General features: G+C 33.0%; 1 protein-coding gene across 5 annotated transcripts in view; it reads left to right on the top strand.

Moving 5' to 3' along the window:
* Window positions 1–12,805, top strand: part of ERCC6L2 (ERCC excision repair 6 like 2) — a 174,272-nt gene that overhangs the window by 20,321 nt on the left and 141,146 nt on the right. For all 5 annotated transcript variants that reach the window (XM_065946782.1, XM_065946780.1, XM_065946779.1 and 2 more), the window contains exon 3: window positions 3,914–4,033. In XM_065946782.1, the coding sequence (XP_065802854.1) occupies window positions 3,914–4,033 (120 nt within the window). The remainder of the gene's footprint in view (window positions 1–3,913; window positions 4,034–12,805) is intronic.

The raw sequence follows: 12,805 nt of genomic DNA on the forward strand, positions 1-12,805 counted from the left end.
ATTTCCAGCACATGGGCTCAGGAGTGGTGGATCACAGGCTAAGTAGTTGTGATGCACAGGCTTAGTTGCCCCATAGCATGTGGGATCTTCCCAGACTAGGGATCGAACCAACTTCCCCTGCATTGCAAGATGGATTCTTAACCACTGAACCACCAGGGAAGCCCTGAGTTCAGTTTCTTTAATAGATATGTGACCATTCAGATTTTCTGTTTCTTGCTGTGTCAGTTTTGGTAAATTGTATTTTTCAAAGAATTTACCCATGTTATCAAATTGATTGGCATAAAATACTTCTCCATATTCCTTTTTTATTCTTTTAGTATTTGTGGGACATGAGTGATATCTCTCTGCATCTTAATGAGGACCTTTTGCATTTTATTTTATTCTTACTTAGCATAACTTGAGGCATATTGACTTTGTTGATCTTTTCAAAGAGTCAACTTTTAACTTTGTTAATTTTCTCTGTTGTTTGGTACTTCATTGATTTCTGCAATTATTTTGCAGTCGTCTCTGCAGTTGGATGTACTATTGTATGTAAATACCAATTAGCAGATCAAGATAAATGATAATATTCAGATTTTCTATGTTTTTAATATTAATAGGTGAATGCGTGCATGCTCAGTCACTTCAGTTGTATCTGACTCTTCATGAATGTATGGCCTGTAGCCTGCCAGGCTCCTCTGTCCATGGGATTATTCAGGCGAGAATACTGGAGTGGGTTGCCATGCCCTTCTCCAGGAAATCTTCCCAGCCCAGGGATGAAACCTGAACCCATGTTTCCTGTGGCTCCTGCATTGCAGGTGTATTCTTTACTGCTGAGCTGCCAGAGAAGCCTTAATGGATGAGGGTGGGAGGTTCAAATCTCCTGCTGTGATTGTGGGTTTGTCTCTTTCCCCATTTAATTTTGTCAATTTTGTCTTTATGTATTTTGAAGTTCTGTTATTAGGTCATAATCATTATGATCACTTTGTCTTCCTGACCCGCTTATCATTATTAAATGTTTTTATATTTCTGGTAATACTATTCTGATTATCTGATATTTTGATAAGTACTTCAGTATTCTTATGCTTAATGTTTGAATGGTTTGTCTTTTCCTAAGCCTTTGTTTCAAGCTATCTGTGTCTTTATATTTAAAATATATCTCATAGATAAATCTTTTATCTATTCTGGCAATCTCTGATATTTAATTGGACCATTTAGTTCATTTACATTTGGTATAACTTCTGTTATGTTTCAATTTGGGTATATTGTTTTGTTATTTGTTTTCTGTTTGAACAGACTGCTTTCTCTTTTAATTGTTCTTCTTTCCTGCCTTATTTGGTTGACAGGGTATTTTTTTAAATTCCATTTTAATTCTTCTATTGATTGTTAACTGTACTTCTTTGCATTATTTTTTGATGTTTGCTCTAGTAATAAAGATACACAGTTCTGATGTTTCATAATGTACTTAAAGCTAATAATGTATGGCTTCATGTAAAATACAAGTATCTTGTAATGAAATAGGTTGTCCTATTTTTATTTATTTTTATTTTAAGGAAACTAAGAGGAAAGCTAAGTGTAATACCTAAGATACTACTTAATACCTATGTAATATCTAAATTTTGAAGATTAAACCAGCATTACATATTCAGAATCAACCCAAGATGGTTTTGGTATATATTTCTTTTTTACATTTCTGTGTTTCATTTACTAATATTTAAGAGGTTTGCTCCTATGTGAGTGTGAGAAATTGGCCTGTAAATTTATGAAACAGTATTTTTGCTGGAATTTATCAAGATTATGTTGTACTCATAAAATGAGTTGAGAACATTTTTGCCTTTCTCTAAAATATGGAGGAGTTTGTTTAAGATTGGCATTATATCTCTCTGAAGCATTGGTAGACTTTATCCCTGGTTATGTGATCCTTAGTTTTCTCTGTGGAAGGTTTGTAATTATGTATTTAGATTTCTTTAATAGTCATTTGAGTATGTAAAATTTCTGTTTCTTGTTTCATTTTTGGTAAGTTTTGGTTTTCCATTTCACCTAAAATTTCACAGGTATTGGCATAACATTGTTTGTTGTGTACTATACATATTTTTGTGTGTGTTTGCCTGTTCTCTTAGTTTCTCTTTTTCCTTTCAATTTTCTAGAGAGTTATCACTTTAAAAAATCTTTTCATAATATGATCATTTGACTTTGTCAGTCCTTTTTATTTTATGCTTTTTCATGTTTTATAATTCTATCTTTGTGGATTTAAGTTTTCTTAAAATTTAAGTAAAATTTTAATTAAAATAAATTCTGTTATTTTTCTACAATTTTCAGATCTATGGTTAGGTATTTTATTAACAGCTCCTCTTATGTCCTAATGTGTGTCCATATGCATTTAAGTTCATAAGGCATGGATTTAAGTGTATTTCATAAGTTTAATATGTGATTATTACACACTGTTATTCATCTTAAATATTTCCTAATCTCCATTGTGAATTCTAGTTTAAAATATATTCCTTACTTTCCAAATATTTGGGGATTTTCTGTTTATATTTTTTATTTCTTATACTGTGACCAAAGAATATATTCTGTATGATTTTTGTCTATTGGACGGATTAAGATTTGTTCTATGACTTTCCATGTCAATTTTGGTAAATATTTTATGTGTACTTTAAGTATAAAGTATGTTTGCTGTATTTTACCATTGTCTGTCAAATGTATATTAGGTCAAGTTTGTTTATTATTTTACTAATACATCCTGTATCTTTACTGATTATTTTCTCTTATTAAGTTATTTCAGAAACTACCACTGTGCTTATGAATTTGTTTACTTATTTTGTTTCAATAGATTTTTTTCTTTAATAATTTACACTTCTTATAACTTGCAAATGAAATAATTTTTGTCAATATCATGTCCCTCTGTAATTTAGTAATGCTTTTTGCCTCAGTCTTATCTGATATTAATATAAGTATATTAACTTTCTTTGGTTTTCATTTGCATGGTCTATCTTTTTTCATTTTATCACTTACAATTTTCTCTATGTCTTAGGTTTTTTGTGTGTAAAGCACACATGTTTTATGTTTTTGAAAATCTTTTGTCTTTTAATTAAACTATTTAGTCTACTTCCATGTAATTCACTTTCTAATATATTTAGATTGACTTAATTTAAGATTTTTATTTGATATTGGAGTACAGTTGATTTACAGTGTGTTTCAGGTGTACAGAAAAGTGGTTCAATTATACATAACACATATCCATCTAAATAGATTTAGATTAAGCCTACTGTTTTACTATATACTTTTTATTTATTGCCTTCATCTATTCATTTTCCTCCTGTGTTTGTATAGATCGTTCATATTATTTTATTATTCTTTACATAATAAGTAGTTACACACTGTTGTATTTTTCTCTAGTGATTACCTTAGATATTGTAATATGCATCCTTGAGTTACCTATATTTATTGGATACAAAAAAATAGACAAACTTACTAACCCATATGTTATTCCCTTAAGGAGTTTATTTTCTACCAGGAAAAAGGAATGTACATAGTTTATTGTAATAGCCAATAATGAAGAGATAGATTCCATGAGTAGAAATACATAAGAAAATAATATCTCAGCTAATGAGACTGAGAAAGAATTCGTAGAGTGCACAACATTGTAAGTCAACTGTACTTCAATAAAATATATCGATTTAAAAAATTATCATGGAAGAGATGGCAATGTGAGGATTTTTGTTTTCTGCATTCAGTGGTAACTTTTATATTATATATTTGTTTGTTAATGCAAATAGAGAAAACCAATACTAGTGGTTCATATTTTTCTTCCAAGCAAATCTATTTGTACACACTCATATTCTCACTAATTGAGTAGCTATTCATGTGAGTCATAAAATTTTGTTCATCACAATACACAGTGATTAAAACTGTTGGATTTTTTCCTCCCTAGGTTATTTCATTTTTAGCTGCAGTTTTGGGTAAAAAGGGAACTCATGAAGATATTGAAAATAACATGCCAGAGTTTTTACTGAGAAATATGAAAAAGGATCCACCTTCTACAGCAAAAAAGGTAAGATATCTAGAAATGTAAACTTCATGAAGCTGGTATTGCAAAGGTGTATGGAAACTCTGAAACATTACACATTATAGTATAAATTTAAAACAAGAATTTATAGACACTAAATGTTTTATAAACCTAATTTCTGAAGGATTATCGGTTTCATCCTTAAATTAGATTTGATTTACTCTCAAAATAGTAAAATATAATTTATTTGAATTTTGGGGAGGCTTTCAATCTTTTGCTTGTCAAAATTTTCAGTTAATTTGATTCATTTGTTAAATTTCCATGAATGTGCATGTAAAGTTAAGTCCATTGTATTGTTTTTTATTTATTTGAGAATGAAAAACAGACAGTTCTAGATATTTCTGACAAAGATATGTCCTGAAGAAGTTGCTTAGCAAAATAACCACCTCCTGAAAATATGAAACAAATCCTCCCTGAACGAGGACTATTGAAGTTGGAGTCAGAAAAGCTAAGATCTGGGCTTGTCCGTCCGTGACCATGTGACTGTTAATGCTATTCATAACCATTCTTAAGCTTTCTCCTTTGTAAATATACATTTATGAATATCTTATGCATAATTCTTATAAAAAATGAGAGATTTCTTTTTTTTTTGCAATTCCCTACCAGGAATTTTTTTTTTTCATTTATTTTTACTAGTTGGAGGCCAACCATTTCACAACATTGCAGTGGGTTTTGTCATACATTGACATGAATCAGCCATGGAGTTACATGTATTCCCCATGCTGATCCCCTCTCCCACCTCCCTCTCCACCCGATCCCTCTGGGTCTTCCCAGTGCACCAGGCCCGAGCACTTGTCTCATGCATCCCACCTGGGCTGGTGATCTGTTTCACTATAGATAGTGTTCATGCTGTTCTCTCTAAACATCCCACCCTCGCCTTCTCCCACAGAGTCCAAAAGTCTGTTCTGTACATCTGTGTCTCTTTTTCTGTTTTGCATATAGGGTTATCATTACCATCTTTCTAAATTCCATATATATGTGTTAGTATACTGTAATGTTCTTTATCTTTCTGGCTTACTTCACTCCGTATAATGAGCTCCAGTTTCATCCATCTCATTAGAACTGATTCAAATGAATTCTTTTCAATGGCTGAGTAATATTCCATGGTGTATATGTATCACAGCTTCTTTATCCATTCGTCTGCTGATGGGCATCTAGGTTGCTTCCATGTCCTGGCTATTATAAACAGTGCTGCGATGAACATTGGGGTGCACGTGTCTCTTTCAGATCTGGTTTCCTCAGTGTGTATGCCCAGAAGTGGTATTGCTGGGTCATATGGCAGTTCTATTTCCAGTTTTTTAAGAAATCTCCACACTGTTCTCCATAGTGGCTGTACTAGTTTGCATTCCCACCAACAGTGTAAGAGGGTTCCCTTTTCTCCACACCCTCTCCAGCATTTATTGCTTGTAGACTTTTGGATAGCAGCCATCCTGACTGGCGTGTAATGGTACCTCATTGTGGTTTTGATTTGCATTTCTCTGATAATGAGTGATGTTGAGCATCTTTTCATGTGTTTGTTAGCCATCTGTATGTCTTCTTTGGAGAAATGTCTGTTTAGTTCTTTGGCCCATTTTTTGATTGGGTCATTTGTTTTTCTGGAATTGAGCTTCAGGAGTTGCTTGTATATTTTTGAGATTAATCCTTTGTCTGTTTCTTCATTTGCTATTATTTTCTCCCAATCTGAGAGCTGTCTTTTCACCTTACTTATAGTTTCCTTTGTTGTACAAAAGCTTTTAAGTTTCATTAGGTCCCATTTGTTTATTTTTGCTTTTATTTCCAATATTCTGGGAGGTGGGTCATAGAGGATCCTGCTGTGATTCATGTTGGAGAGTGTTTTACCTATGTTCTCCTCTAGGAGTTTTATAGTTTCTGGTTTTACATTTAGATCTTTAATCCATTTTGAGTTTATTTTTGTGTATGGTGTTAGAAAGTGTTGTAGTTTCATTCTTTTACAAGTGGTTGACCAGTTTTCCCAGAACCACTTGTTAAAGAGGTTGTCTTTTTTTCCATTGTATATCCTTGCCTCCTTTGTCGAAGATAAGATGTCCATAGGTTCGTGGATTTATCTCTGGGCTTTCTATTCTGTTCCATTGATCTATATTTCTGTCTTTGTGCCAGTACCATACTGTCTTGATGACTGTGGCTTTGTAGTAGAGTCTGAAGTCAGGCAGGTTGATTCCTCCAGTTCCATTCTTCTTTCTCAAGATTACTTTGGCTATTCAAGGTTTTTTGTATTTCCATACAAATTGTGAAATTATTTGTTCTAGTTCTGTGAAGAATATCATTGGTAGCTTGATAGGGATTGCATTGAATCTATAGATTGCTTTGGGTAGAATAGCCATTTTGACAATATTGATTCTTCCAGTCCATGAACACGGTATGTTTCTCCATCTGTTTGTGTCCTCTTTGATTTCTTTCATCAGTGTTTCATAGTTTTCTATGTATAGGTCTTTTGTTTCTTTAGGTAGATATACTCCTAAGTATTTTATTCCTTTTGTTGCAATGGTGGATGGTATTGTTTCCTTAATTTCTCTTCCTGCTTTCTCATTGTTAGTGTATAGGAATGCAAGGGATTTCTGTGTGTTAATTTTATATCCTGCAACTTTACTATATTCTTTGATTAGCTCTAGTAATTTTCCAGTAGAGTCTTTAGGGTTTTCTATGTAGAGGATCATGTCATCTGCAAACAGCGAGAGTTTCACTTCTTCTTTTCCTATCTGGATTCCTTTTACTTCTTTTACTGTTCTGATTGCTGTGGCCAAAACTTGCAAAACTATGTTGAATAGTAGTGGTGAGAGTGGGCACCCTTGTCTTGTTCCTGATTTTAGGGGAAATGCTTTCAATTTTTCACCATTGAGGGTAATGCTTGCTGTGGGTTTGTCATATATAGCTTTTATTGTGTTGAGGTATGTTCCTTCTATTCCTGCTTTCTGGAGAGTTTTAATCATAAATGGATGTTGAATTTTGCCAAAGCCTTTCTCTGCATCTATCTTTTTTATCTTTCAATTTGTTAATGTGATGTGTTATATTGATTGATTTGCAGATATTAAAGAATCCTTGCATTCCTGGGATAAAGTCCACTTGGTCATGGTGTATGATTTTTTTAATATGTTGTTGGATTCTGTTTGCTAGAATTTTGTTATGGGTTTCTGCATCTATGTTCATCAGTGATACTGGCCTGTAGTTTTCTTTTTTTTTTTTGTGGCATCTTTGTCTGGTTTTGGAATTAGGGTGATGGTGGCCTCATAGAATGAGTTTGGAAGTTTACCTTCTTCTGCAATTTTCTGGAAGAGTTTGAGTAAGATAGGTGTTAGCTCTTCTCTATATTTTTGGTAGAATTCAGCTGTGAAGCCATCTGGTCCTGGGCTTTTTTGCTGGAAGATTTCTGATTACAGTTTCGATTTCCTTGCTTGTGATGGGTCTGTTAAGATCTTCTATTTCTTCCTGGTTCAGTTTTGGAAAGTTATACTTTTCTAAGAATTTGTTCATTTCTTCCAAGTTGTCCATTTTATTGGCATAGAGCTGCTGGTAGTAGTCTCTTATGATCCTTTGTATTTCAGTGTTATCTGTTGTGCTCTCTCCATTTTCATTTCTAATTTTGTTAATTTGGTTCTTCTCTCTTTGTTTCTTAAGGAGTCTTGCTAATGGTTTGTCCATTTTGTTTATTTTTCAAAAAACCAGCTTTTAGCTTTGTTGATTTTTGCTATGGTCTCTTTAGTTTCTTTTGCATTTATTTCTGCCCTAATTTTTAAGATTTCTTTCCTTCTACTAACCCTGGGGTTCTTCATTTCTTCCTTCTCTAATTGCTTTAGGTGTAGAGTTAGGTTATTTATTTGACTTTTATCTTGTTTCTTGAGGTAAGCCTGTAATGCTATGAACCTTCCCCTTAGCACTGCTTTTACAGTGTCACATAGGTTTTGGGTTGTTGTGTTTTCATTTTCATTCGTTTCTATGCATATTTTGATTTCTTTTTTGATTTCTTCTATGATTTGTTGGTTATTCAGAAGTGTGTTATTTAGTCTCCGTATGTTTGAATTTTCAATAATTTTTTTCCTGTAATTGAGATCTAATCTTACTGCACTGTGGTCAGAAAAGATGACTGGAATGATTTCAATTTTTTTGAATTTTCCAAGACTAGATTTATGGCCCAGGATGTGATCTATTCTGGTGAAGGTTCCGTGTGCACTTGAGAAAAAGGTGAAGTTGATTGTTTTGGGGTGAAATGTCCTATAGATATCAATTAGGTCTAGCTGGTCCATTGTGTCATTTAAGGTTTGTGTTTCCTTGTTAATTTTCTGTTTAGTTGATATATCCATAGTTGTGAGTGGGGTATTAAAGTCTCCCACTATTATTGTGTTAGTATTAATTTCCTCTTTCATACTCATAAGCATTTGGCGTACATATTGCGGTGCTCCTATGTTGGGTGCATATATATTTATAATTGTTATATCTTCTTCTTGGATTGATCCTTTGATCATTATGTAGTGTCCTTCTTTGTCTCTTTTCACATCCTTTATTTGAAAGTCTATTTTATCTGATATGAGTATTGCGACTCCTGCTTTCTTTTTGTCTCCGTTTGCGTGAAATATTTTTTTCCAGCCCTTCACTTTTAGTCTGTATGTGTCTCTTGTTTTGAGGTGGGTCTCTTGTAGACAGCATATATAGGGGTCTTGTTTTTGTATCCATTCAGCCAATCTTTGTCTTTTGGTTGGGGCATTCAGCCCATTTACATTTAAGGTAATTATTGATAGGTGTGGTCCCGTTGCCATTTACTTTGTTGTTTTGGGTTCACGTTTATACAACCTTTTTGCGCGCGCACGCACGCGCACACGCACACACACACACACACACACACACACACACACACACAGAGGTGTGTGTCTGACTTTTGTCCTCAGCATCCAGGAAACTGGATAAAAATGAAGTTGAAGTGATTTCATGAAATCCTTATCATATTATGGTAATAAACTACTTTCTATAAGTTTTAAAACAGTATCTTTTATATAATTCTCATACATAGAATTTCTGAGAAGGTCAAGTTTACTTTTGTCTATAATTTGGGACATTTCAGTGTAAAATTTTGAGAAGCATTGGCCTAAGGTATTATTAGTAATAATTATTGTTACTTTAAATTTCCTATTATTTTCAGTAGCATAAACACATTCTTAGTGTTAAATTTAATTTGACCCTAATGTGTTTTAAGTTTTCAAGAGTTCAAGTATCGTTTTTTACTTTGTTTTCAGGTTGATTTGAGTATGTTGAAACATCCTTATATGCCTGGAATAAATCTCACTTGATGGTGTATGATCCTTTTAATGTATTGTTGAATTTAGTTTGCTAATATTTCATTGAGGATTTTTTGCATTTATGTTCATTGGTCGTATTAGCCTGTTTTCCTTTCTTGTGATATCCTTATGTGGTTTTGGTATCAGGATAATGCTGGCTTTGTGAATGAGTTTGGAAGCATCATCTCCTTTTTTTATTGTTGTTGGAAGAATTGCAAAGAACTGGTTTTATTTGGTAGAATTTACCAGTGAAGGTGTTTGGTCCTAGATTTTTGTTTGTTTGGAGGTACTGGTTACTGATTGAATCTTTGTACTAGTTCAGATTTTCTGTTTCTTCATGATTCAGTCTTGGTAGGTTGTATGTTTATAGGAATTTATTTCTACCTACCATTTATTCTGGCTTATCTGATTTGTTGGTATATAATTATGCAGAGTTTATTTTTTTGGGCTCCAAAATCACTGCAGATGGTGATTGAAGCCATGAAATTAAAAGACGCTTACTCCTTGGAAGGAAAGTTATGACCAACCTAGATAGCATATTAAAAAGCAGAGACATTACTTTGCCAGCAAAGGTCTGTCTAGTCAAGGCTGTAGTTTTTCCAGTGGTCATGTATGGATGGAGGAGTTGGACTATAATGAAATGAACTGTGGTGTTGGAAAAGACTCTTCAGAGTCTCTTGGACTGCAAGGAGATCCAACCAGTCCATCCTCAAGGAGATCAGCCCCTGGTTGTTCATTGGAAGGACTGATGTTGAAGCTGAAACTCCAATACTTTGGCCACCTCATGTGAAGAGTTGACTCATTGGAAAAGACCCTGATGCTGGGAGGGATTGGGGGCGGGAGGAGAAGGGGACGACAGATGATGAGATGGCTGGATGGCATCACATGAGTTTGAGTAAACTCTGGGAGTTGGTGATGGACAGGGAGGTCTGGCGTGCTGCAATTCATGGGGTCACAAAGAGTCGGACACGACTGAGCAACTGAACTGAACTGAATTATGCAGAGTAATTTTTATTATTCTTTCTATTTCTGGGTTATTATTTGTAATGTGTTCTTCATTCTAATTATATTTATTTGAATCTTCTTTGTCTTAGTCTAATTAAAGGTGTCAGTTTTGTGCATCTTTAAAAAAACAACAGCCCTTAGTTTTATTCATCTTTTCTATTGTCTACTCTCTATTTCATTTATACCTTCTGATTTTTTGTTATTTCTTCCACTTTACTAACTTTGAGCTTAATTTGTTCTTTTTCTAAATTCTTGAGGCGTAAATTTTAGTTGTTTATATGATATATATATATATTTTTAATGTAGGCACTTATCATTGTATACTTCCCTCTCATAACTCCTTTGGCTGTGTCCCATATGTTTTGGTATGTTCTATTTCAGTTTTCATTTGTCTTAGGTATTTTTTAATTCATTTTTTATTTCTTCTTCAACCCACTGGTTGTTGAGGAGCATTTTATTTAATCTTCACTTATTTGTGAATTTTTTAGTTTTCCCCTTTGATTGATTTTATACCATTGAGGTCAGATAAGATGTTTGATATGATTTTAGTCCTCTTGATAAGATTATTAAAATTTGTCTTGTGTTTTAACATTTTGTCTATCCTGGAGAATGTTCCATATGTGATTGAGACAAATATGTATTCTGCTATTGTCAGATGCATCTTGTATGTGTCACTAGGTCAGTCTGATCCAAGCATAGTTTAAGTTCAGTGTTTCGTTATTGATTTCCTCTCTGAGTGATCCATAGTTGAAGGAGAAGTGTTGAAGTCGCTTATTGCTGAGCTTTTTGTCTCTTCGGGTCTATAAATAATTTGCTTTATATATTTAAGATATTCTGATATTGGGTGTAGAAATATACTTGTTACACCCTCTTAAATTGACTCTGTCAATTCAAGCATTCTTCTTACAGTACTTGGGTTAAAGCCTATTTTGTATGACATAAAAGCCTGCCTGTTTTTGGTTTCCATTTGCGTGAAATATCATTTTCCATTCACTCATCTTCAGTCTATTTGTGTCTTTAAAGCTGAAGTGGATCGCTTGTAGGGAGTATATATTTGGGTCTTTTTTTTTTTTTTTTAAGTCTAATCAACCACACTGTCTTTTAGTTGGATAATTTAATCTGTTTACATTTAACATGCTGTTACTTTCCATGACCCAGTCCTTCCAACTGCCTGTTCTTTGTTGAGCTTATATTATTATTTTATTGTTGTTTGTTGTTTGTTGTTGTATTTAGGTTACTTCTAGGAAAATTCAGTTTGTGGGGTTTTTTGGGGGGATAGGGAGGAGTTTTCTCTTATATAGGTAAAGGATGAATTCCTCAGGTCCTCAAATACATCTTCAAAAATGTTATGAAGGCTATTTGCTAGTGCCCTTCCAAGCATTTTACCACTATTAGATATATATTTTTATGTTATTTTGTTTTAATGACATCAGTAAATGAATTTAGTTGGTCATTAGAACTGGAATTCTACAAGGAAGGGTTTTGATGAGATTACCAGTGATATTCTACAGTATCCCTCAGAAGCCTATGTGAACAAAAATTATAATTTTGTGTGATGAAATTTATGAAAGATAAATTTGTTTTGATTGATTTAAAACTTTGTGCATTTTTAAAAGATAGTCTGTGAAATAGCTGGAAGAGAAATAAATTTCCTTGTATTTATTAATATGCTCATGCCAAAATTGCAGTGGAATCCTGAAAAATTAATGTTAGAACCACTTAAAAATATCCTTTTAATGAATTTAAATGTTATCAGTTAAGGAGTGATGAGTTTGAGTTATGTATGTGTGTTACATGATACATCTTATATATTTTTTTAACATTTTCAGGGGCGAATAAATCATCTAAGAATGTGTGAAATTGAGGTTTTGTGCTAAGAATAAGTTCCTAGAGGAAAAGATACAAACTTTGCATTTCAAATACTAATTCTTGGAATGATTATTTAGATTTAGGCTGTTAAGATTGAAATTCAGTCTTTATGAAGATGAATCAAATACTACTTTCTTGTTTGGCAAAACTTTAAAAATACTACAATCTTGTATGGTAAAACTTTAGTCATTCTATATAAAATTCATAATCAGATTAAGGCAGAGAAGGATGATTTTTCTAGCAATTATAATACCAGAATCAGCTGCAATTTCATTGGTTATTAGACAAGAAATTTTTCCAGTATTTTACTTACTATACACTATTTCTTTAGTTTATTGTCTTGTAAATGATGCTACTTGTTTGATTTTCTGCTGTTACAGTCTTCATATACTTTGGATCTTAACCCCTTGTTCTATATATGATCTGCAAATATTTTCTTCCATTCAGTAGGTTTAATATTCATTTTGTTGATTTCCTTTGCTGGGCAGAAGCTTTTTAGTTTGATGTAGTCCTGCTTTTTTGTTTTTGCTTTTGGTGTTAATTCAAAAAAATCATGTCAAGATGTTAAAGAGCTTACAGCCTATGTTTTCCTCAGAAG

The sequence above is a fragment of the Muntiacus reevesi genome, chromosome 10 (genome assembly GCF_963930625.1).
Source record: "Muntiacus reevesi chromosome 10, mMunRee1.1, whole genome shotgun sequence".
Taxonomy (NCBI): Eukaryota; Metazoa; Chordata; class Mammalia; order Artiodactyla; family Cervidae; genus Muntiacus; species Muntiacus reevesi.